General features: G+C 45.1%; 1 protein-coding gene across 2 annotated transcripts in view; it reads right to left on the bottom strand.

The window, feature by feature from the left end:
• Window positions 1-25,781, bottom strand: part of XYLT1 (xylosyltransferase 1) — a 316,574-nt gene that overhangs the window by 37,658 nt on the left and 253,135 nt on the right. For both annotated transcript variants that reach the window (XM_077141677.1, XM_077141678.1), the window contains one exon: window positions 8,343-8,423. In XM_077141677.1, coding sequence (XP_076997792.1) covers window positions 8,343-8,423 — 81 coding nt within the window. The remainder of the gene's footprint in view (window positions 1-8,342; window positions 8,424-25,781) is intronic.

The following is a 25,781-nucleotide window of genomic DNA, read 5'->3' as shown; positions in this document are numbered from 1 at the left end:
AGATGTTTGAGCAAAAAAGAACCTTAGTAATCACTGAATATAACTCATTCTACAGATTAAGACAACAATTGAAACCCATAGCTATTTGATACACCTGAATTCACACTGCCCAGAAAAGAAGAATCCCTCCTTCTTCTGGATTTCTGTTTAGTGATCTGTCCACTCCACCCAGATTATTCCTCGAGCATAAGTACAACCTAAGCATTTCAGGTAAAAAAAAAAATGCGGTAATGAAGCAAAGCATGAAAACCCACAATGTACGAAATCAGCCATCCATGGGAACATGGTCACATGCTATAGCAGCATGATTGTCGAGCTTTGGGTTCCGAAGTCAGATTACCTGGTCCAAATCCAGGGTCTGCTAATAACCTTGGGCAGCCTAATCATGTGATGTCTCAGCTTAACACTTACCTCATAGAGATTTTGTGTATATATATATAGAGAGAGAGAGGGGTGGGGTTTGCATACTCCTTAGCCCAGTGTAAGTGTTCCACACATATTCATCAAGAACTAAAACTTTTCTTTCATCAAATTCAAAGCAAGATGAATGTGCCCTCCTGGGATGTGGCAGACAGATAGACAGTTACAGGACATCTGCTGGGCTAAGGAGAAAACTGCTCTAATCTGGAAAGACATTGATTTTTCAGCACCAAGGACAGAAGCCTGAAGTCTACAATGAACCCCATCCCCTGCAATTATTTTAGGCAAGCGACACATGTGGCTGCGTTGGTGCAGGTACCAGGTGTTGTGGCTATTCTTCCAAGAGTGGCCAAGCACCATGAATAGCAAACTCTCCCATCTTTCAAACCATGAGTAAGAGAGGACTCAGGTCCCTGGGTTGAACTGAGCAACTCTGGAGCCTTGCTGGCCACTTCTCTCAGGTGGGTGGGATATGCCTCTGCCTGCTCTTGGCTGGGGCCAGGGTCATGCCTCTACTCTTCATACCTGGAGGATCAAGGGGGTTTAGGGCCGTTCACTCAATCAGCAGCTCTACAGAGCAATTTCTCTATATTCCAGGTACAGATCCTGGTCTTTGGGCTGAATATGGTGGCAAATAAGAAGCCCATGAACTCTGCCTTCTCTCTCTTCTAGGGGGGCAGATCAAAGCCAGAAATAACAACAGCTACTGTCTACTGAGCATTTACTATGTTCTCGGCCCCGTTTCATGCACTTAATATATATTCTCTCATTTAATCTGAATCACAACCCTATGAGGAGTCTTTCCTCAAATGAGGGAACATGAAAGAGACAGATTAAGTAATTTTCCCAAGGCTCCATGGCTGGTTAGGGACTAAATGCGATCCAGACCATTGTAGTCAGTCTACCAATGCCACATACAGCCACGAGACTGTAGTGCGCTCTAATAAGCAAGAGTGAAACATATAAATACATAATTATATATTATAAGTGGTACAAAGGGAAAAAGTCAGGTGTGATGGCAGAAAACAGGAGGATTGACTGGTGAATACTGTTGGGAAGGCTTCACTGAGGAGGCAGCATTTAAGTTTGATGAGAGGGATGAGAAGGAATCAGTCACCTTTCCCAATTGTGGGGAAGAACATGGTAAGTGGGAAACAGTACGTGCAAGGGCCAAAGTGAATGAGAAGAGGCTAAAGGGGCTGGAGTGAGAGCTAAAGGGAAATGCTCAGTTCCATTATTCATCTTGGAGTAAACCAACAACAGGAGAAGCAGACTCTGACCTGATTCACAGTGTAAGGAACATCATCCAGAAGTTCATGTGGCCTGGATAAGTGGGAAACTGCACCATGAATACTCTTAGGGAATCAGTGGACTGCAGAGTCAGATTGCCTGCGTTCAAGTCATTTCCCCCATTTACAGGCTGGGGGTTGCTTGATCTCCTTAGCCCTCAGTTTCTCCACTGGGAAAATGGGCTTGATAAATGTCTGTGCTTACATTATGGGGTAGTAGGAATTGAAAGAGTTAATATCTGTAAGGCATTCAGCAAACCTTCCACGTGCAACTACTATTGCTGCCCTGTAAAAGAAAGTTGATGTTTCAAGGGAGCAATGAAAAGAAATAAGTGGAAGCAGAGTCGGGGGCCCTAATCCTGGGGCCTGCAGGTCCCTTTACTTGGTAACTTGTGTCTTCCTCATGCTCGAGGATCTGATCCTCTTGTACCTTCAAGAAGCTAAAGGTCCCTTGATGCCTAATAGGTTGTCTACTTTTCATGAATTTTTAAAAAGAATGTTCACTGTCTTTTGTTCAGATTATAAAAATAATTCATATCCTTCATAGGAGTCTTGGATCACAAGAAAATGTGAAGTAGAAAATAAAGATCAGTTCCACCACTCAGAGATGAGACTGTGAACATATCTTTTATCTGATCTTTTGTCTAACCTCTACCTATATTGTTTTTAAATAAAAGTTCCAAAATTGACCTCAAAACGCAAAAGGCTGAGTCCATGAACATGTGTGTGTTTGAGTCTGTGTGTGGGCACCAGCGCTATGCTGAGCTTTGGTTTGACGCAGCTGCCATAATTGGATTAAATAGAGTGAACATGCAAACCGTGATAAACTCACCGGTTGGGTTTAAGGAAAGCAAATGGGAAATGCAATCTGCTTTTCCCACTGGAGATGAGATATTAATTATCTCCTCACATCAATCATGGTGCTACAAGACAGCCGGCGAGAGAGCCCTTTTCCCGGTAAGCAAGTTGGCACCAAAGGGCCCCCTGAAGGCAGATTTGCCTGGAGGAGTTTCCTGGCCAGGCTCTTGATGGAGTTGCCAACTTTTGGATAAACAGTTGCCTGTTTATATTTCAATGGAGGTTTGGGCTGAAGATTAGTCCAATGTCAGAGAAGGGGAACTGCCGAAGCTGTGCATCTGCTATTCAGTTTCCCAGTGTGGGATGGCTGCCTCTAGCGGATGGCATTTAGATCTGGGAACAGGAAGTGGCTTATGCCACTTCTGACTGGAAGGATGGAGCCTGTCCTAGCTCCCTACCAGTCTAGACTTCTGAAATCTGTCTAGTTGTTCCCTTAAATTCTAGAAAGTGTTTGTAAAATGTTCATCATTTGTATACCATCTTCAAGATTTTTTCTCAGTAGTTTTCCATCATTTCTACCATTATCAGCATCATCACCGTCCCCATTATCATCATCATCTTTATCATTGAGCACTTAATTTGTACCACTGAAGGTTGCAAGAGCTTATCATAGATTAAACTCATTTAATACTTACAACAACCCAATGACGTTATCAGAGGACTGTTATCATTCCCACTTTACAGATGAGGAAACTGAAGCGCAGGTAAATGACGTAGCTCAAACAAGTCACATGCGTGTCAGCACTGAGAGCAGGCATTTGAACCTTGGCTCCAGAGCCTGGATTCTTAATGACTTTGCTAAGTGTTTTATGCAGCATCTATCTGAGAGTTTCCTTAAAATATAGTTTTTAAAGTTACCCTTGTTGACATCATGGGTTAGACTGGCTAATTATATACATTTTTGCTCATACATAGGAAGTTCAATACCTAACTTTCATAATATGCTCAATTATGGAGAACCTGAAATAATATTACACATCACTCATGGGTCATGAACACACTTTGGGAAATGCTGACTCTAGGAAGTTGGGGGGGGGGTGTCCCAATTTCCCTCCCCTACTCATTTAAAAAAATGATTCTATTTAACTTCAGCAGAACTTCATCCTTTCATCTGGACACCCCAAGAACTTTCTGCTACAGGTCTTTTTCAGATTTAGTCACTCATCATGGGAGACAAAAGAACTCAGGCCTCAAAGTCACACTGACCCACCCAAATTGAGTCCCAGCTCTGCCCTTCAGAAGGCATCTTGAGCAGGCTGCAGCAGCTCTTCCAGCCTCAATGTTACTCATCTCTAAGATGGGATAACATATGCCCAGTGAGGACACTTATCCCCCCATAATAACATCTCGCCATCTGGACTTACAAAAGTGGAGAAACAGAAGCATGGTGAGGTGGTGTCACTTGCCTGATGTGTATCCCATGGTGGCTGGACTCCATGTGCACACACCCTTAACTGCTATACCATACTGCACCCAAGATGGAGCCCTGGGGGTCCGGGTGACCCACAGCTAGATGGAGAAACTAGGCAGGACGTCTCAGGACATCCTGTGAGAGAATGGATTTTTCCTTTTCACCTCCATGTAAGGGTCCTATCCCCATACACTGAGATGTGAGCAGGATGCAGGGATGCAAGAAACTTCTCAGATGCTCCTGAGAAGGGGCAAGAAGCTACTGGGGATGTTTCTGAACACCCGCTTTTTCAGGCCAACTGAGAGGAAACTTAAAGGCACCTGCATCTGGCAGCCCTGTCAAGGCTATCTGGGAAAACGATAATTGTGCTACATGTCTTTCAATATATCTAGCGACTTTATCTTTGGAGGAAAGCAAGGAGGAACCGTGAACGTGACACTCCCCTTAATTTAATTACAGGAACAGTCAGGACTAATTTGGCAGCTATTAAACTACAAGTTTGCCTTTATGCCATCTCTTCACAGCAGGAGATGGAAGTCCAAACTGGCTGCTAAAGGCAGGAGATGGGGATAGAAGGTCAACACAGCTATTAGGAACCACGTGGAATTAAAAACTGAAGCACCCTAGGGCCACGTTTGTATCTTGCTACTTACTTTTGGAATTAAAAACTGAAGCACCCTAGGGCCACGTTTGTATCTTGCTACTTACTTTTGTTCCTTCCCTTCTCTCTGTCTTTCAAGCTCTCTGTCCATGTTAACCTCCTCTTCCACAACAGCTGGTCCAAAGACACGGAACATAAGAATGGAGAGAGGTTTGGGAGATCATCTTGTTCAACCCCCTTGTATTTCAAAGGGAGAAAATAAAGCCCAGAGAGGCAGAGTGACTGCCTCAAAGTCACCCAGCATCTTGGAGGAAGGTAGGACTAGAACACAGAGGTTTCATCTTGCAGATGATGAACTTGGGCTCTGGACACAGACTCACCTGGGTGTGAGTCCTAACCCTGCTTTAGCTGTGTGAGTTTAGGCAAGTTATTACACCTCTCTGAATCTCAATTTTCTCATCTGTAAAATGAAGCTAATAAGTTGCCAAAAGGCACCACTTGGAACCAGAAAATCAAACCAATAGAAAAGAGTTGTTAAACAAGTACTAATAGAGTATGGCTTGATGATATTATCTGAGTTGCTTGATTCAGCCATACCTGAAGTCAGTTACCAAAGTTTTAGTGGCATAGCCCTATCACTTTCTGTGGTGGCTTACAGCCATGTAACCCAGAAAACTATGTTCCTAAATGTAATCTATTGTTGGGTATGGACCCATTGTAAATAAAATCTCTTCAAGATGCTATTCCAGTTAAGGGGTGGCCCAAATGAATCAGGTTGGGCTTTAATCCAGATTATTGGAGTCCTTTTTAAGAGTGAAAGTCAGACATAGAAAAAAAAGCCACACAGGGAGCTGGTAGAAGCTGGACGTCAATGCAACTTTGAAGCCAACAGAGGCCATCATGGGCATTGTCCCATGACAGAAAAGCCAAGGACTAAGGATCACCAGCAGCCAGCACCAGAACCCCACAGTCTTCTGGGAGAAAGCACTGCCTTCATGACGCCTTGATTTTGGACTTCTCCTAGCCTTAAAACCGTGAGCCAATAAATTCCCACTGTTGAAGCCAACCCACCGCATGGTATTTGTTTTAGCAATGAGGAAACGAAAACACTTCCTTCACTCCTTATGCTAGCTTGAGCTAGGTTTCTGTTATTTTCCACAAAAAGAGTCCTTTCTAACACACCACCAGTGGAGGAACCAGAGCTGAGCCGTGCCCACCTCTGCACCTTGGGGGAGAGGATGGAAGATGGGCTGTGGCCAGGTTTGTTCCTGCAGCGGGTGAGGTCTCAGCTAATAAAGAGGAGACAGTGGCAGATGAGGGCATGTAGGCTCATTATGCTATTAAATTAATATTCAATTCTTGTTGATAATTGATTTAAATGAGAGAATCCCAGCTGGGGATTCAGGTACGAGTATTGAAACTTGTGAGCCAGTCTTTCCAGAGAGCTATGGGTTTTAGAGGGCAGTGCAAACAGGATCTCCCTAGCCTGAGCCTTTATCCTGTCCCATGCCTTCTGGGTACCACTGGTCAGCTACTGATGTACATCAATTAGACAGGGCATACGTCCATACCCAGAGCTACAACTCTGGCCCGCACATCAACTATTTCTTCCTCCCAGCAATATTTTACTCTTACACTTATCATGATAATGACATCATTGACATCGGCATTCTCCACATCATATGGGCATTTTCTACACACCAAATACTTTATAAGCAGGATCTCATTTAATCCTGCCAACAACCTCAGGAATGCTGTCTTTCCATTGTAAAAGTAAAAGAACAGAATCAGAGAGGTTAAGCGGCTTGTGTAGTGCGACACAGCTAGGACATGATGGTGAATCCCGAGCCAGGGCAGAGCAACTTCCAAGCCCATGCTTTTAACTCTATATTGCACCCAGCTCTGAGCACAGCACCCAGCACTGAATGAATACTGATGAGGCTGAAGCGATAAGACCAAGGTGGATGGAATCCAGACAGTCTATCAGCTGAGAATGGGCTGTTTTTTTTCTGGAAGGAGCTTTGCTAGCAACAAGCACATATTCCAAGGTTTCGGGGAAGAAGCACCTTCACTCTCTACGCAAGGGTGGGGTACACCGGTGTCTGGTAGTAACCACCTTGTGGAATCGTGCCCAGCCTGATCTCAGTCCCATGCAAAGACCTGGGTCCAAATCCTGGCACCTACCAGCTGTGTGACCTTGGGCAAATCATTTAGGCTCCCAAGGTCTCCCTTCAGTCTCCCCACAAATGGGGCTCATAATTCCTGTTTTGGCTTCAAGTGGCTGCGAGGAGGAAACTAAATCTTGTATTAAAAGTGCCCGGCAGAGTGATGGCACCTGTTACAAACACAACACATAACTGGTTATGACGCTACTAAATTATCCACTCAGGCCTCTTTGCCTCAGTGGGCTCCACACATGATATTAATCTGTGTTAAGTGCCAGAACATCTTCAAATCCGGGGCTCCTTTTAAATGCAAAGAATTTAAGCTGCAAGTAGCACAGAAACAACCTCAACAGATTGCAAACCGAATGCCAACGGGCCAGCTGAGTACGTGGTGACCTGGAAACCACGAGCTTTCTTAAGATTCAGATGATAATCTGCACGGGAAAATTCAGGCACAGAGTTAAGGGAACTTCTGACTTTCCAAGATTTGATGGAAATCTGCATTTTCATGGCATAGCTTTGAATTTTTAAATGGGGCTATTACTTTTCAAATGAAGCACCTGCATCAGAAAAACAGAAACAAAAAGCACCAGGAGAGGGCAGGCCACGGTGGCTCAGCAGGCAGAGTTCTTGCCTGCCATGCATGAGACTCAGGTTCGATTCCTGGTGTCTGTCCATGCAAAAAAGAAAAAAAAAAAAAGCACCACGAAAGCCAAACAAAACATGTTAACCACTTCAAATTAACCCTGAGCTGCCAGATTAGTCTCTGAGTTCAAAGTCAGGAAAAGGCCCCAGGGTGGCATTCAGTTTCAGAGATGTTAACACTGGACTGATGGAAACGGTGTTATGTTTCAGATTGGTGAAGCTGATCGCATGATTTCTCCTACAGGGGGCACTCAAGACTATGTCCTTCCCAGTCCACCTCTGGCCGTGGAGATTCGGGCTCGGCTCGAAGTGGGACCGCAGCGATGCTATTTGACATGGCTCTTTTTAAAGTTAGAGACATGCAAGGGAGCCAGGTTGGAGTTCTGGGCCCCTCCAATCCCTCTGCTGTCTTGGGCAGCAGCGGGAGGGGGTAGAGGGCACACAGGATGGGGAGTCGGAGGGCCTGGCTTCAAGAACATACCGGCATGAGGCTATTTTCCACGAGGAGGCACATTCCACAAATGTGAGGATTTTGTCTTGTTCACACTAGAACAGGGCCTGGCTCACGGTTGGCATTTAGCAAATATTTGTTGAATAACTGGCTCAGTGAGTGAATGATCTGGGGACATCACTTAAACTTTGGACCTCAGTATTCCCCCCAATAAAACCAGGATCTACCATGCCTGCCCTACTTGCCTCCCAGGGTTGTCATGATGAGATAATAGGAAAGAAAGTGCTTGGGGAGAACAAAAGTATTCAGGGCTGTGGCACTATTGTTTCTGTCCTTGGCTTCAGATGCTACAAGAAAGCGGCTGGGGTCCCACCCCAGGCCAGGCCCTTCCCCAACCCTCAACTCTCATCTGGCCGCACCACACCATCCTAGAAGAAAACTCCCAAACAGCATTCGGATTTTCAGCTCCATTTTTCACAGCGGTGGGAGGATGATGGGCTACCTTGCATTGTCCCGGCCGTGCGACTTCAGGAAATTCATATCTCGGTATCGGGAGAGAAATGCCACCAGCTGATCATTTGTCCTGTGGAAACAAACCAAGAGGGAAGTCAGGGCCTTCCAGAGACTGTGGAGACCTTTAAGTCTTGGCTCCCTTTGTGGTCTCAGAAACCAGCAAGAGGAAGCTTGCTAATCTGCCTGAATTGCATTCCCTGATCACCACCCCCCTAGGCTAGGAAAGGTACCCTCTTCATGGGTCAGCACCCCCAGATCTCCCCCGCTGTATTACAATAGATTGTTGACATGTTCCTCCTTATATACACCACTAGATTGGGAGCTCCTTGAAGACAGAGTATCTTATTTGTTTTGGAATCTCCAGTGCCCAGTACTACGCTTGGCTATATTCAGTGCATAACCAATACCAAAGACAAGCAACCCCAGGGCCTTTGTACTTGCTAAGCTTGGGAAATTCTGCCCCATATAGTCTCCATGCTGGCTTGCTTTTGTACCCAGATCTCCTTTTAAATGTTGCCCCCTCAGAGAAGTAACACTTCTGGCCACCCAATCTAAAGAAGCACCCTACATCTCTATTTATTTCACTACCTTATCACTATTTGAAAGCATCAAACTTGCTTATGTTGGAATGTAAGCTCCACGAGGACAGGGACGTAGTTGGATGCATTCATCACTGGCACACAAGATCAAAATTAATATTTGTTAAATGAATGAATGAATCAAAGTGAGGCAAGGTTGAATGGACTCCTTCAAATGCATTTTTGCATTTGAGGAATGAATGAATCAATGAATGAATGAACACTGAGTACTCCATAACCACTGGTCTGCTGATCCAGAGAGCTTTAAAAAAATATGAAGTGCAATACAAATGGATGACATTGTTATCCCAAATTTATCACCATCAATCTCGGTGCTAGCAAAGTAGTCACAGCTAATCAGCTTGTGCATACAGCTGTGACAGTATTTTAAAAGGCAGTCACACGGGTCTCCATCTGCCAGAAATGCAGTCGCCTCTTTCACTGAATAAACCCAAACAGGTAAGCAGTGCTGATGTGACAGCTCCTTTATCACCAGCCTTTCTGCCAGGGATCTTTACTTAGAAAGAAAGGGTTAACCACTGTTCAAAGTTGGAGAAGTAGCAGCAAAAAGCAAGAGTGTCTCTGGGAATTAAGTGGAGGCTGGACATTTGGGAGGCAGGACAGTGCGTACAAAGGGCTGCTTGGGCTCTAGAGGCAGACAGATCTGGGGACAGATCCCAGAGGCACTACCAACCTAGGTTTGTGTCCAAGGATAAGTCATTTAAGCTCTGTGAGGGGTGGCCGTCTCTGAATTCACCTGGCTCTTGACAATTAAACATGCCCAACACATAGTGGGCCCTCTATGAATATACACTGAATGGATGACTGGGAGGATTTAAAGAGCACATAGTAGGGGCACACACAATGAATGCAAGCTGCTCTGCTTTTTCTGCCTCCCAGCTCTGTGTTTCAACCCCCCCCATCACCCCCTCCATCATTTCCCTGCAATCGCGCCACTCCGAGCCCCTGATCTCTCATTGGATGACTCGTGTTGACCAACTCATCATTCCAGTGAAAGGGGCACAAAGCAGTTAAGAGATGCTGCAGTGAAAATGAGCACTGCCGATGCCCCGTCCTATTACTGAAATAAGCACCAACTCAAAACCAGCCGTTCTAGCGGCTGCAGATGCCAGACAATCCCCGTGTGTCTGCAATGAGGTAAATCCGGCACATAAGCAGGAAGCTAAACCCTGCCTGCGTGCTCAGAGGTGAATCCCGGGGACATAAACAAAGGGTTAATCCTTCACATCTACACAACGGTTCATCTCCTGGGCGGACAAACCCTGCACGCACGCAACCCGGGTAAACCCCACGTGAGCTTCAGTGCCGAGTGATGTGACGCTGGCGGGGAAGACCGCCTCTTTAAGGTACGGGGAAAAGTGACAACTGAATCAGTCTATAAAACAAATTAAAGCAATCCCTCTTCCCAAACTACTAAGCAGGCCATTCCATCTGTGCGTTTTAGTGTCTTTTATTTACCAACCCCTGGCCTCTCTCTGCAACAGTTCATTATCGCGTCCTGATGACTACGGGACAAGTTAACCTCTGAATGGGTCCCTGGCGGTAGGAATGATCAATAGGGGCTTCTCAGCAGGCGTTCGGGGGTGGGTGGAAGGGGCCGGGGCTGGGGCTGCTGGGCCCCTTCTCACCAAGCCTCAGGCTTCCCAGCGTCGGCGGCTACAGATCCATTTGGCAACCCCAGAAAGTGCTTTTCAGGGCCGTGAGCTGGGGCCATTTTCACATTTACCGCTTCACCGAGTCCCCATCTGATGGGGATGAATAGGCATTTAGAGAATTTACTTAGCGATGCTTCCACATGAAATCGTCTCAAAAGATGACATCTTGGGGGAGGGAGGGTGGACGGGGAGGGGCCGCGTCTCCAGGCCCGGAGCTTGTGCGTAACACCACTCACTTCTCAAAGCGAAGCGCTGTGCGCTGGCTGGGACGGGGACAGGAGTGGGATGGGGGGGGGGGGGTCCCGCCTTCCTCCCCGCCCTGGGGTCCCCCCCCCACCATCCCTTATTCTCCCTCTGTGTAAAATGCCTGCTCAGAATGCTGAAGCCTGTCTCCCCAGCCCTTCTCTGCAGGAGGGAGGAATTCGGCTGGGGACCAATTTTCCTATCGTTGCTCTCAGACGCCTGTCGATAATTGCCGACATAATATTTAGTTCTCTCCAGATAATTAACAGCTTGAGATCTGTTGACATTTTACCCGTTCCAATCCCCCTTGCCCTCCTACACTTCTCTCGTTCCTTCTTTCTGGGGCCCTGTGCCAAGCAGCTCCCATGGCTCATTATTCTCTCCACCTCTATCTCTTCCCCAACTGCATTCTACCTTTTGCTGAAATCCCAGGTGGACACACGCCTCTTGTTAATGCCTTGTGTCTGACCCACAGTGGTAGCCTGGGGTCCATCCTGTCACCACTGGAGCCCCCTAGGTAGTCTTTCTTGAAATGAGTCAATAAATACATAAATATTAAAATAAATTCATTAGTGCCATTTGGAAATCTCTTGTGAAATGAATAAGCAAATGAATAACAAAATCAGCTCCCAAACCGCAAGCATTTATTGAATCTGCCCCATTCTCGAGCCCTGGGGCAGAGATTTTACCATGTGAAGTCATTCAGTAGTCACAAAGATCCTATAAAATGTGAGGTTTATTCCCATTTTACAGATGGGCAACTGAAGGAATCATCTACATAGGAAAGAATGGGCCCAGGGTTGGACATCATCAGAAGTCATGCTCTTTTTCATAAATGACAGAGAATGAATGAGTGAATGAGTGAATGAATGATGAGGCACAGGAGAAAAGAAAAGGGTGTTCTAAATACTCACAGCGTGGTCTGCCAACTGGCAACATCAGCCGACTGCTCACGGAAATGCCGTATTTCAGGCCCCACCCCAGACCTACTGAGCCGAAATTTTTCTTTTAACAAGATTCCCAGGTGATACGTGTGCCCTTTAAAGTTTAAGAAGCATTGCTCTAAGTCAAGCATGAATACTGGCAGTTAATTCTCTTCCTCGTTCCTTCTTTTTCTTCTCTCCACGGTCTCTTCCTGAAAGCCCAGACTTCCAGCAGTTTACTTTGATCTCCATAAGTGTCAGGTATTGTGAGTATAGAATAAAATAATGCATGAAGGACCCATGCAACAGGGTCTGGCATATAGTAAGCACTTGATAAATGTTAGCTATTATTAAATTGTATTATTACTACCTCGAACATCAAAAGCTTGAGAAGTTTTGAACTGGAGAAAGCAGAATAAAGACCCAAACTGATTGTATTATTCCATATACAATAGCTACAGGATGGGAAATAGCCTATAGAAAGGACTCTCCAAAGTCTCCCAGCTGATTTCTGAGTTAGGACATGGCCCTCAGGCAGTCACCACCCCATCTTTTGTGTCTGGTATGTGGATCCGTTCTGAGCAAGCAGATATGCAGGAAGAGAGGAGTGTTAAAAAGGCTTTGGCCTTGTCCAAGGAAAGGGCTGACCTTTGCCCTTGCCCTCTGGGAGGTCATCTATGCCACATCTTACAAGGCTGTCATTGTTTAGGGTGGGAACTGGCCATACCAGAACTCAGGGTGGGGCCAGCCATACCTGCTAGTTTTAGAGTAGGGATTGGTCATGCCCAAAAGACCAACTATGTGATTTAGGCTGGGGTGTCATATGTTATCATTCAACCCAGAGGCTGAGATCAACCATGTGGGAAATCAATCAATCAGTTATGCGTATGAACTGGAGCCTCAATAAGTGGTAATTCTGAACACCAAACCTTGTGTGAGCTTTCTTGGTTGGCAATACTCCCATGTATTGTCATACATTGATGATGAGAGGGTAAGACATCTCGAGGGCAATGGAAGCTTTGCATTTGGGATTGTTCCAACCTCTGACCTGTGTGTGTCTTTGGCTGATTGTGATCTGTATCCTTTCCCTCTAATAAACTGTTGCCAGGAGTATCACAGCTTATAGTCAGTACTGTGAGTGCTTCTGGCAAATTATCAAACCTGAAGATAGTTTTAGGAGCCACCCAAATTTGCAAGTGGTGTCAGAGTGAGGATGATCTTGGGAAGGGCTGCACCCTCAAACTTTGCTAGTTTGGCTAGCTCCTGTAAGGGGATGCAGCCCCTGGGTCCCCACGTCACCCAGGAGCCGAGGCTGTGCAGAGAAGCTACTCGAGCCACACAAGACTCACAGCCAAGCACGGTCTGACTCCTGGCAGTGAGTGACATGTGAGGAAGGAATGAGAAGCAGCCAAACAAAAGATCTGGGGCCTTCCTGCCTAGAGAATCTTGGGCACATTCTTGTGCCCCAGAACTCTTCCCTGCTATAGGATGCTGAGAAAGTTCCTGCCAGGGTGCTCACAGCTAAGGCAGAGGCTGACAAGCCCGACTCAAAAATTACATGTGCTGTTTTCATGGATGTCAGGATTCAGGATTTCAGGCTCCTGATGCTGCCAGGCACATGCAGACCACAGAGCTCCCTGGGTTTAGCAACGCTGGCCGGCAGCATATGGGAGGGCTGGTGGATGGAGGACTGTGGAACTTGGCAAGCTGAGGATGGTAAGGATTGGGGCAACTTCACCCTGAACTCAGAATCTACTTTGTCAGTGTTCTGGTTTGCTAAAGCTGCCAGAATGCCATATACCAGAAATGGATTGGTTTTTATAAAGGGGGTTTACTAAGCTACAAGTTACGATTCTAAGGCTGTGAAAATGTCCAAATTAAGGTACCAAGAGGATACCTTTTTGGAGGAAAAACAGCCAGCATCTGGAACACCTCTGTTAGCTAAGAAAGTGCATGGTTGGCATCTACTGGTCCTTTGCTCCTGGGTTGTTTTGCTTTCAGCTTCTGATTCCAGTGGTTTCCTATGTCAGTTCTCCAAGCATCTCCAAATATCTGTGTCTAGACTTCTGCTCTCTGTGTCGGCTCTTTCAAAGAGTCTGATAAACTAAGACCCACCTTGACAGGCGGAGCCACACCTCCATCTAATCAAAAAGGTCCCACCCACAATTGGGTGGGTCACATCTCCGTGGAAACAGCCTAACTAAACTGTCCCACCCAAACAATAGGTCTGCCCCCACGAGACTGGGTTAGGATCAAAAGTATGGAATTTTGGGGGTTACATAACAGTTTCAAACCAGCACAGTCAATATCTCCCCAACTTCTTCCACTGGTGTATCATCTGCAGTTATTTCATATTCATGTTTCATTTAAATGCCATGCGGTTTCATCCTGAACAATGATATCTGTGATAGCACAGGTTGGAAGTACCATTTTAATGTTTTTCCTGTTACATGTGAAAGGAAATAGCAGCCACTTATCTGTACGCGTCTTGGCCACAGGGGGCAAACCAGCTGTCTTGTGTTGTCTGGGACTGAGGGTTCCCAGGACACAGGGCTTAACAGCTTTAAAATTCGACAGTCCTGGGCAGACCACCGGGAGTTGGCATCCCGGCATGTGGAACCACACTCTGGGAAACGATGTCCTGCTCACACTCCCCACAACGGCTGTGTGACCGCAGGAGAACTGCCACACTGCACAGGAGTGGGAGGCTTCTTCCTTCTGCGATGAGCATGAGTGTACAGAAAACCACGGTGGGGGCAAAATGGAACCATTCCTATGCTTTTAAACGTATGATAATAAAAACTTGTATTATGGAAAAATAGAGCACGGAACACAACCATATCTAACACATATTGAGGGTCATCCGTGATTCCAGGCATGTGGCATCGATTGACTCACTTAATTCTCATGATAAATCCCATGGGCAGATGCTATTCTGTTTATATTCGTCTTTGCATTACATACGTGGGAGCATGCATGTACATGGCTTTTTAACGTGCTGGTATTTCTTGCTGCTCTGCCTGTATCTGCACATACAGACGGACATCATCCTTCTAATGGCTGTGCAGGATCCTACTGAATGGGCAGGGCCCATCTCCAGGTGATGGATATTCACTCTGCTTCCTTTCTTTCCCCTCTCACAGAAATTGCTCCAATAAACATCCTTGCAAATAAAATCTTTCCATATGTGGGTCTGATAGACTTCTGCAGGATAAATTCCCAGGAGTGGGCACTTTTAAGCCTCTCTTTGGCTTTCAGAAAGACAACCTACATGAAATGAGGCCCTGCAAGTGCCAGGGGCCTGCCTAAAGGCTTGCACCCTTCACAAAAACCAAGCTTGCTGACTTTCAGGGAGGTAGGGAGGAAGAAGGAAATTTCAAGGGTAATGGAGTGGAGAATGCCTTGAAGAGGCTGGGGAGCTCCAGCGGGGCTTCCTGGGAGGCTGGCCAAGGCCTAGGCAGGGGCTTCTGGCCTCACCAGGGTACCAAGAACCAGTGGGCCCTGGAGAACAAAGGAACCTCACACATAGGTGGAAAAGAGCTCCCTGTCAAGTAGAATCGGGCAGGGATGAGCAGAACTATTCTCTTCCGTGCCTGGAGTGGCTCTCTCCAGCTGGTGTACATCTGCTAACAGCATTGGGATTTTCCATCCGGATGGATGAGGTGGCAACTTGGACAGTACTTTCCAGGAGCCTGGCTAGCTAGAGTCCTGGGAAGGGCAGGGATTCAAGCTAGCTCCATTCTATTCCTCCAGGACCTGCAGGAACATAGCAGGTACTCAACAAATACCCACTGACGTGCTTAATAGATGGCCAAGTGGTGCCCTGGTGTGCAGGCTCATCTCTGCATCTGCCATGCTCAGAACAGTGTCTGCCCCATGGAAAGGGTTTGGTCCAGGCTACCTAAAAGAAGAGGCAACAGGCTTGATGCAAGGAGCTCACTCATTCACTTCGGCATCCAGGCCCTTGTCCATTTCATTCCTCTGTCAGGAATACTCCTCCCCATGTCTTTGCCTGGTGAACTGGGGGAGATTTGGGGCAAAGAACCCCAAGGTCAGAGTCCTCATGGGACAATGTGGAATAATAAGAGAAAACAATTTCCCTTTGCTCCTTACACAGTATGATATCCCTGCCCTCCTTTAATCTCATACTGGTCCTATTAAGAATGTACTGCTTTATCCATGGATAAGGCAGGTATGAACACCTGACCTGTGTGAATAAAGAGATGTGATGGCTTATCTAAAGTCACATAAGTGGTGGAAGGGAGATTCAGATCTCAGCACCTTGAGTCCAGAACCTGAGCTTGCTTTTCAGTATTGCCTTCTCCATGATACAAAAGCTTCAGGACCATGGTCCCTTTCTTCTGAAAGAGAGCCAGGAAGCAAACATGAGAAAGGGCAGCCACCTCCTGGAGCCTCCGATCTCCATTCTAGGTTACTACAGTTGCACATAAGTTGCACATCAGTAGCTGGCATTGATAAAACTGTCCTGGTCATAGGACAGTTTTTGTCCCATGCATATCTGAACTTTGAACCCAAGCCATCTTCCTCTCTCTCTGTAATCCATCTTATAAAGGATCTGTACCCTTTTATTCCACGTGGTTTATTTTTTTTTGGGGGGGGGGGGACACAGCCATCACCTTGTCCTCGTCTCTCCAGAAGGTTTATACACGGACTCAACTGAAATCTTCCTGCTTACGAGAACAATATCCCAGGAAGGCTAGAATTCCAGGACACCAGCAAGAAAGGTCTAATTCAGGGTTCTCTGAAGAAGATGCAAGAACGAGGGAACTTGAGATGAGAGAAGGGAAATCCTTGGTTCAAACGGAGTCCAAGCTCACAGCAAGACCCACTTTTGCTGAGACCCAGGAGGACATGGATGGAAGATGCTAAATAGCATGTTTCTTCCTGGACCGAGTGTGCATAATTACAGCCGCAGTTGGGCACCAAAGGCAAAGTGAACGGGATAAAATGCTGCCCCAACCTCTGCCTCCTCTCTAATTCATCCTCCAGAAAATCTGTGGGTCTGACCATATCACCTTTCACTTACCATCTTCATAGCTTTCCAGGACATGGCCCAAACTCCTTAAAAGGCTTTCTGGCTTGGCCTACTTAGTTTCAGCAATTACTTAAAGTTTCCTAAATGTTCCATGTTCTTTCATGACTCTGAGACTTTGTAAGCTCTGTTTGTTCTGGCAAACAACTGTTCCAACTTCTGTGCCAAACCCTTGGAGGAGCAGTGGGTAAGATGGTTATGGGTTCCCATCGTCAAGAAGTTCATGGTACAGTGGGGGAGGGAGACCAGTAGATCATCGTGGCATGGAATCAGGCTTTGGACGGGCTAGAGCACAGAAGTTCGGGAACCCACACTCAAATCATGCCGGGGACCCTGGGGGAATTTAGCCCCTTCTTTTACCCAGCATACTAGAGAACCGCCTGGATAATAAAATCCAGTCACTTTTAATTGGGTTTACCTTCTTGTTTCCAATGGAATCGATGCAGAATTAAAACACCCTTGCTCCACTTGAAGGCACTGGCAAATGATTTCTCAAAGCCCCAACACTTTCACAGAACAGTTGCAAGACATGCAGTTTTCATTCTAAACATACATAAGCCATTCTAAGAGGCAGTTTATCTGACATTCTATCCGTGGGAACTCCTAACAGGTCAGACCTTCCTCCAGATGGCTGTAAAGGAAAGGATGCAATGACAAGAATCAGCACCCAAAGGCCATACCAGATCACAGACCATCTCTGGAATCATGAAGAACTAAACTCCCATTCAGCCTGATGTGCGTGTGTGCGTTTGAAGTCTATCTGATTTTAATCCCCTGAACTCTGGTTGTCCTCACATGCCATGAGATCTCTCCAATGAGCAGAACATTTATTTAACCCAGTTCTGCATCCCCATAAAATGAATGATGACAGTCAGTTATTTGATTAGGTCTTTGGGAGACCAGTGGAGGCACATTTTGGAGGAATCAAAAGATTAAATCTTAAAAGTAAATGTGAAAATAAAAGCCTCTTGCCTCCCTCATCTCTGTCTTTGTGAGAGTGCCTGCATTTCCTCTCACATGTGTTCTCAATAAATTTTCTGCCTACTTAATCTAAAAAAAAAAAAGGAAATGTGCTCTTAAGTGGAACTCCAAACCTGGCTACAGTGAAGCCTGTTTCCAGAGAGGTGCCTGTAGAAATATCCCTCTGATCTTTGCCACTTCCTCACTGTTTGATCTTAAGCAAGTTCCTCAAGTGGGTCAAGACTTGGTTTTCTAATCTGCAAAATGGGGATAGTAATGGCTCTGTCTTGCCTGTATATTGTGGTTATGCCTGACCCAAGGCAGGTGCTCAGAAAATGGATGCTACAGGAAAGAAGTTCCTATATCTTTTGCTTAGTAATGCAGGACATAAGACATGAATAGCTTTAGCCACTATTCCACCAGCTGGGACACTTATAATCTTACACATCTGTGTTTCCAGCACTAACATAAACTACACATGTTCATATTCCTTGATTGTAAGCTACCTGAGGACAGGAACCTTTTCTGATTCATTTATGTTCCTCTAGTGTCCAGCCCAGGCCCAAAACATAGCAGGTAGTTTCTTGAGGGCAGCCGTGTGCCTATTTCTCTTGGGTCTTCTTCACCCATTTCAGGGAGTAGTCCATAGAAATTGCTCAGCACATATGTGCTGAATTCCAGAATGAGCAACTTCGTACTATCCCCTAAGCCAGCAATGCCCTTCCTATACCTTTGCCTGGTCAACTCCTATTTGTCTTTGCAAAAACCAGCTCAGTGATCAGTTCAGCTGGGAAGGGCTGGAGTAGATAGGACCATTAAACTGGACTGGACAATACTGATAAGCTCAACTTCCTCTGTGTGTCTATAGCTAAGAACAGAATTTTTTCACCATCTCATACTCCCCTGGACTTATTAAAATCATGGTGATAACATACAGTAATAACTTATCCATTTCAATATCACTGGCCCAAGTGTCCCTAAAGCACCTATAGTAATGTATCAGAGGATGGAGTGGTTAAAAAATGTAGACCTGAGATCAGACAGACCTATGCTCAAGTCCTGGTTCTGCCACTTATTAGCTGTGTGTCCTTGGTCAAATCAATCCAGCTCTTTGAAGCACAATGTGCTCATCTAAAACACAGGAGATGATAAACATACCTGCTTCTTAGGGTTGTTATGGTGATTAAATTAAACAAGAGGTTATTACTTGTTGCTTACAACCCAAAATTCCTAGCTGATACGGAAGCTGGTACCAGAAGTGGGGTAATGAACTGTGGAGCAGGGGAAAGCTACACAGGTTCACTAGAGGTTGGGTAGCATAGCTCATTGAATGCTGGAATATTAGCTATTATTATTATTATTATTATTATTTCTCCAGGACTACATCAGTGCTTGTTTGGGGTAGGAGAGAGTAAGAATCTCCATCTCCCAATCTTCAGATTTGGGTCAGTTCAAATTTCGTTCTAGGGTAGGATGGAGCTCAAAGCGCAGCTGACTCAGTCGCTGGTCACTTCATCCTCCCTGGGCAGCCTGCCAGGTTCACTAGCCTTTCTGTCCTGGAACAAGGTCGGAACAAGGTCAAAATGCATTGCAACACAGATGGGAAGCCACATACTCCCCCGCGAATAAACCAAATGCTACAGCCAGCCCTGCAAACCTCAAGCAGACACAGATTCTTGGCTCGAGAGAAATATTCTGGCAGATCAGGACACGCTGCACCCAGTAGATTCTCTACCCACAGATTTCCAATGCTGTGTTTTTAAATCTCAGAGGGATGATGACAAATTATAACAAAAAGTCAGTCTGATTCAATAGAGGACACAGGCCCTGAGGCAGGGACAGCAAACTTCTGAAATGTTTTAAAAGATGATTTATCATAGAGTTCAGTGGTTTTCAAGTTGCATTTGGGGGAGTCCTAGGTTCTGTTGTGCAGGTGGGGCTCAACCTTGCTTCTGATTTCTTCAGGAAGGATCCACTTCCATATGGTTTCCATGCTGGGGTCTTGGGTAAAATCTCAATTAAATAAAAATTTAGTATCTTAAAAACAAAAGTCCAAAAATCACTAAAGAAGATGGCCAAATTAAGTTCCAATTCTTTAACGTGTGAGTGCATAGTATCTAACCAAGCTTCTGTACTAGGATTGGCTCCTTTCCGCCCTCACTAACTGCTTAGCCTTGGGCAGATGGAAATTCTTCTGAACAGAACCCCTGCCTTGTGTAAAAGGGGATTCATGGTACAGCATGTCTTGTAGAGTTGTGAAGATTAAAAGGAATGACACACTTTGGTTAAGTGCTTAATATGGTGCCTGGTATACAGAAAACTCAAAAGTATTAGCTGTTGTTACTATCAGGGACGTGAATTAAATTTCCTTTCTTCTTGTCTCCCTCTCACTCTGCCTCCCTCCCTCCCTTCCTCCTTCCCTCCCTTTGTTCCTTCTTTCCTTTCCTCTCTCTCCCACAAACATTAACTAAGTATTTCTTATGTGTGAAAAATTTCTTATGAGTTCCAAATCTTTAGATATGAATTCTGCTTTTTAACCATTGACATCACTTGAAATTGTATGGACCCATTTCAGTGGGGAAATTTAAGCCCAAGTTTTATTTGCCTATACATGAGCTCATGCATGCTGCTACTAGGGTAAAGTATTTCTCTGCATTCCCAGCCAGATATTTCTTAGCCTTACTCTCTTGAGTCTTTATAGTGAATGATACAGTATGTTACTCCAAACTATATATATATATGCTTAACGCATGTCATCCAGGAGCACTCAGGAGATCTGCTCACATGTAACTATGCCTGGAAGGTGTCGGTACAAGTTCATTTGTCATTTCATGAGTTATCTTCAATGCCATGTCCCTGAATAGTAAATGGTGTTCATAAATCTCCAATCTCACAGAGAAGCTCCTTCATGCTAAGGCAAATACATGGGCAGGTCCTGCCTAAGTTGAGCTGAGATGAGCTCAACTTAGGCAAAGTTTGATATGTCACTATTCTGCTGCCTCTGGTGGGACATCACTCTGCATCAGATGACCTGGGTTCAAAAATCACTAAAGAAGATGGATTTGAAGACTGCCTTTATTGCTTCCTTTCTATATGACCTCTCAAGTTACTTTATGCCTTGGAGCCTCAATTTCCTCGTCTGAGCCAGGCAAAAGATGTGATGAGATCATAAGTGAAGGGCTTAGAAAGAGATTGATTGTCTTAGAAAGATGTTGTTATCTATTTGTTGCTGAGGGAGAAAGAAGGAAGGCTGGCTTCCCCCAGTACACTGCTTTGCACCCTACCATCATCAGGGGCTTCCTGGGTGAAGCTGTGTCCCTGGCACGTTGACTAGGTCCAAGAGCTCAAAAAAAACTGCTGAGACCAAACTGTCTGTTGTCCCCCTTTTGACCCACTTTGAGGGTGGCTGAAAAAGAAACGTCCACAGATAAAAAGTTGGATTCTCTCTCTTTTCCAATTTTATCTTCTAACTAGTTCTTTCCTCTTTCACTTAAATAGTTGAGTCACACACTTGAAACAAGTCCCCACAACACTCAACAGAATTGGAAACAGGTTTAAACAGAAATTTGCACACCAATGATTGTAGCAGCATTATGCATGATAGCCAAAAGGTGAAAACAACTCAAAAGCCCATCAACTGATAAAGGGATAAACAAAACAGGGTATATCCAAACAGGAGAATATTATCCAGCCCTAAAAAAGAATGCAGGGCTGATTCATACTACCATATGGATGAACACTGAAAATATTATGACAAGTGAAAGAAGCCACAAAGTGTAGGATTCCATTTATATGAAACATCCAGAGTCGGCACCCCAGAGGGGGTGAGGACAAGGCTTAGTCAAGGAAATCGGAGGACACCTGAAAGCCTGTAGTTCCCAGCTCCCTGTCCCCTCTTGCTCGGGATTTGAAGAGATGAGATATCTGCCCCACAAGATCAAGGGATCACGTAGGCTCAAGACCCTTTCCCCACACTGCGTGGAAGCCAGAATACTGCGGGAGCATAGCGACTTGGGAATGCCACTCTAGACTGCTGGGCTCCTTCGGATCCAAAGACATCTCCAGCTGATTGTGTAAGCAGCTGAGCCAACTTTAGGATTTACGAGAACCTGCCACAGTTCACTGTTCCTTTAAAACAGGCCCTTGGCTCTCGAGCATGTTTTCCATTTTTACAGCAGCAAAATGAAACCTGAAAATGCCTCTAGCTGAAAGAAAGGTCTAAAGACAAGGCCCCTTCACTGGTCCCAGATAAGCTTTTAATAACTGTGGAGCTAAAAAAAAAATGCAACAAAGTATCAATGACTCTTCTGCTGCCAAGGAGTGAATAAGTGGTGATGTATGGGGCAACCCACTGACCACTTATTTGCTCCTGGATTCCTTACTTCAGTAAGTATTTCTTGAGCTCCTATTATGTATCACACAACGCACCAGGAACTGAAGATACAACTGTAAGCAAACCAGGTGTGGCCTCTGCCTTTGTGGATCTGTGAGCCTTGTGGATTTGTCACCTTGGGTCACCATCATGGCCATCAATTATTGAGCACTTTTTCTGTGCCAGGCACTGTGCTTCTCATTTCACAGCTTGGCCCTCACAGCAAAGGAAGTGGCAGGTAATTGGTGGATCCCATTTTACCGATGAGGAAACCAAGGTGCAGAGAGGATGAGCAAAATTTGCCCAGGGTCACATGTCCAGTGAATGGGACTTGAACCTGAACCAAGACTTCATCAACTCCTCAAATGCACACTTCAAACTCCTTCGCTACTTTTCACTGATGGCCTGAGCCCTGGAAAACTCCTGGCAAACAGAGAACTGAAGGAGGATTTCTAGATCCAACTTCAACACACAGTACCTCTCCAGGAAATTCAGGGGCAGAGACTAAGAATGCTGTATGCTGCAAAAATGCCAAAACAGAGGGAAAATAACAGCCATGAAACAACAGGGGGTTTTAGCCTGGTGGAAATTAATTACCTCAGCTATATAATGTGTATAATCACTAGCAGAAAATATTAGGTATAGCTTTTCTACTCCCTCAGTAGCTTGGTGCAGTTCCTCACTTTTTCCCTTACTTTACCCCACTGCCAAGCAGTTGATTAGGATGGAAACAATTTCATCCTGGCATTTTTCAATAGAAAGTTTTTAAATGTTTCTATTGCTTTTAGGATAAACTCGGGCTCCTTAACGTGGCCCTCAGGGTCCTACATGGTCTGACCCCGCCTACCTCACCAGCCTCATTCCATTTGCGTGGCCCCTTGCCATGCTTCAGTAACATGGGCCTTTCTTTACTTGCTGCCTGGGCCGGATTCCCTCTTGCCACAGGGCCTTTGCACATGTAGTCTCCTCTGTCTGGAACACTTGTGTGCTGGTCTGAATCTGTGGTGGACCCCAGAAAAGCCATGCCCTTTAATCCTCATTCAATATTGCTGGGTGGAAGCATTTTGATTGTTTCCATGAAGATGTGACCCACCCAATTGTGGGTGGTAACTTTTGATTAGATGATTTCCATGGAGGTGTGCCTCCACCCACTGAAGGTGGAGTTGCTTACTGGAATCCTTTAAAAGAGGAAACATTTTGGAGACAGCCCCTTTTTTGGTAGAGCCACGAGAAAGCCAGCAGACACCACCATGTTCACCATGTGCCCTTCCAGCTGAGAGAGAATTGTTGAATGTCGTCGGCCTTCTTGAACCAAGGTATCTTTCCCCGGATGCTTTAAATTGGACATTTCTATAGACTTGTTTTAATTGGGACATTTTCTCAGCCTTAGAACTGTAAACTAGCAACTTATTAAAGTCCCCTTTTGAAAAGCGATTCCGTTTCTGGTATATTGCAGTCTGGCAGCTAGCAAACTAGAACAACTTGTCCCCCATTTTTTCACTCAGTTAATGCTTCTGCTTTTTTCAACTCTTGGTTTCAAGGTTGCTTCTCCAGGGAACCTTCTCCTGACTTCCTAGAAAAGGTTTCCTGTGTTATAAGCATGTAAATTTCTTTTCTAGCAATGTTATGAAGATATAATTATTTAATGGTCTAATCTTTATTATTCCGTGAAGGCTAAGATGTTGTTAACTCTTCTGCCAGTGGCTGTAACTTCAGATACTAGCAAAGTGTCTGGCACATGGTAGATTTCCAATAAGCATGTGTTGAATGACTCATTGACTGTATGAGAGGATGGCTGAATAAATGAATACATAAATAAACAGTGAGCTTCTATAGCTGATATTTCATTAAAATGCATTTAATAGTCACCACCTTGGTTAAAAATCTCTCTCTCTCTCTTTTCAAATTGGTATTGCAACCAGAGAGCAGATTCATAAGGTAAATTACAGGAGTGGACCCAAGACGTATCCTGGCAGAAAGATGGTGGGCACCCAGACACACAAGACCACCAGATTTAGAGTAAGCACAACAGGAACACGAATATAGGCCCTCTGGGATATCTTTGTGAATTAGCTTGCATTAAGAAATTAGTCAGCAACTTGCTTGGTCAGCCAAGGTAAGACAAACGAGTTGTTCTTTCATGGGGAACAGGAAGCTGGGGTATATGCTGAAATCAATGAGCTTTGGGATTCAATGCCATTAACCTTTTCTACTCAGATGGACGAAGGTGGAGCCAGGTGAACTGCAGTGCTAATGAACACCAGGTATTTCTGATGGGTTTATGCAGCGAAGTCTGGGTGGTGAGAAAACAGACAATGCTATAACTGACATGTACCACAAGGAGCCACACAGGCATACGGTCATGAAGGACCCTCTGAATAAAATGCTTGTGTACTCTTGGTCTGCCCTGGCCAGGCCACATTGATGAAGAAGCTGTAATTCAGATGCCGCTTTCCAAACTCAAGATCAGGACTGGTAACCCATGCAGGTTTTCGGAAAAGAAAGTAAAAAGAGAATGTTGCTTTCTGTCAGGTTCAGCTACCCCTTATTGGGTGGGAGTCCAGGTCAAGGTCGAAGAGAGGTAGACCAGAAGGCCTTAGGAATCACCCCATTTGCCTTTCTCTGTCCAGGGTTCTGAAATGAGACACCTGAGGCAACCATGAGCTGCAACCTGGACTGGACAGACAGAAGGACTTGAGATACCAAAGAAAAGGCTATACAGGGTTGGAGACTAAATTTTTGCAAGGGCAAGGACTTGTGTGTTTTAGGCAAGGCCATTATCAGAAGCATGGGGCATGTGGCAGAATGGTTTAACACAGGGGTCTGCACAGTATAGACCACCTCGTTTTTTGTAAATAAATTTTATTGAAACACAGCCACAACCATTCATTTGATGTATTTTCTATGGTTGCTTTCCCACTAGAGTAGGAGATCTGAGTCACTACAACCAAGGCAGCATGGCCCACAGAGCCTAAAATATTTATTATCTGGCCCTCTACAGAAAAAGTTCGCCAACCTCTGGTCCAATATGTTTCTCTCTTTTTTGGTCATTCATACATCTTCCTGGCATTTTTCTGCTATAGCCCTTTATCAAAGGGTCTTTTTGGTCCATCCTATCCTTGTACATAGTTCTCTTCCTGTTATATTATCCTTATTTATTTTGGTTTTGTCTCTCCCTCCTCATTGCTTTGTTAATTTTTTAAAAATTGAAATCAACTGTTTTTTAAAGAAAATTTCAGCCTTAGCTTAAACAAAACTAATCAGAAATCTGGGGTTGGATATTTTAGTTTTTCCTTAATATGTGCTAATACTAATAAATAATAAATTTTTCAAAAACTTGCCTGCATACTACTTTAAACTATCTTGCATACAGCAAGCAAAGCAGCCCATGGACCAAGATTGCGAAACCCTTACCTGGTGGTTAAGGATGTGGATGGGTTCACATCTGCGCTCCACCACTCAGTACACTCAGTAGATGAGTGATGTTGGGTGAGTTCCCCTGTCCCTTCTCTCCCAAATGAGGATAATAAAGATCCCACCTCACCAGAAGGTTAAGAGGTGAAATGAAATTATATGGAGCACTTAGCACAGCTCCCTGTATGCAGTCAGGGTCAGGCTAGTGA

This window comes from Tamandua tetradactyla, chromosome 23 (genome assembly GCF_023851605.1).
Source record: "Tamandua tetradactyla isolate mTamTet1 chromosome 23, mTamTet1.pri, whole genome shotgun sequence".
Taxonomy (NCBI): domain Eukaryota; kingdom Metazoa; phylum Chordata; class Mammalia; order Pilosa; family Myrmecophagidae; genus Tamandua; species Tamandua tetradactyla.
The sequence above is the reverse complement of the archived record's forward strand: the minus strand, read 5'-3'. Positions and strand labels throughout refer to the sequence as shown.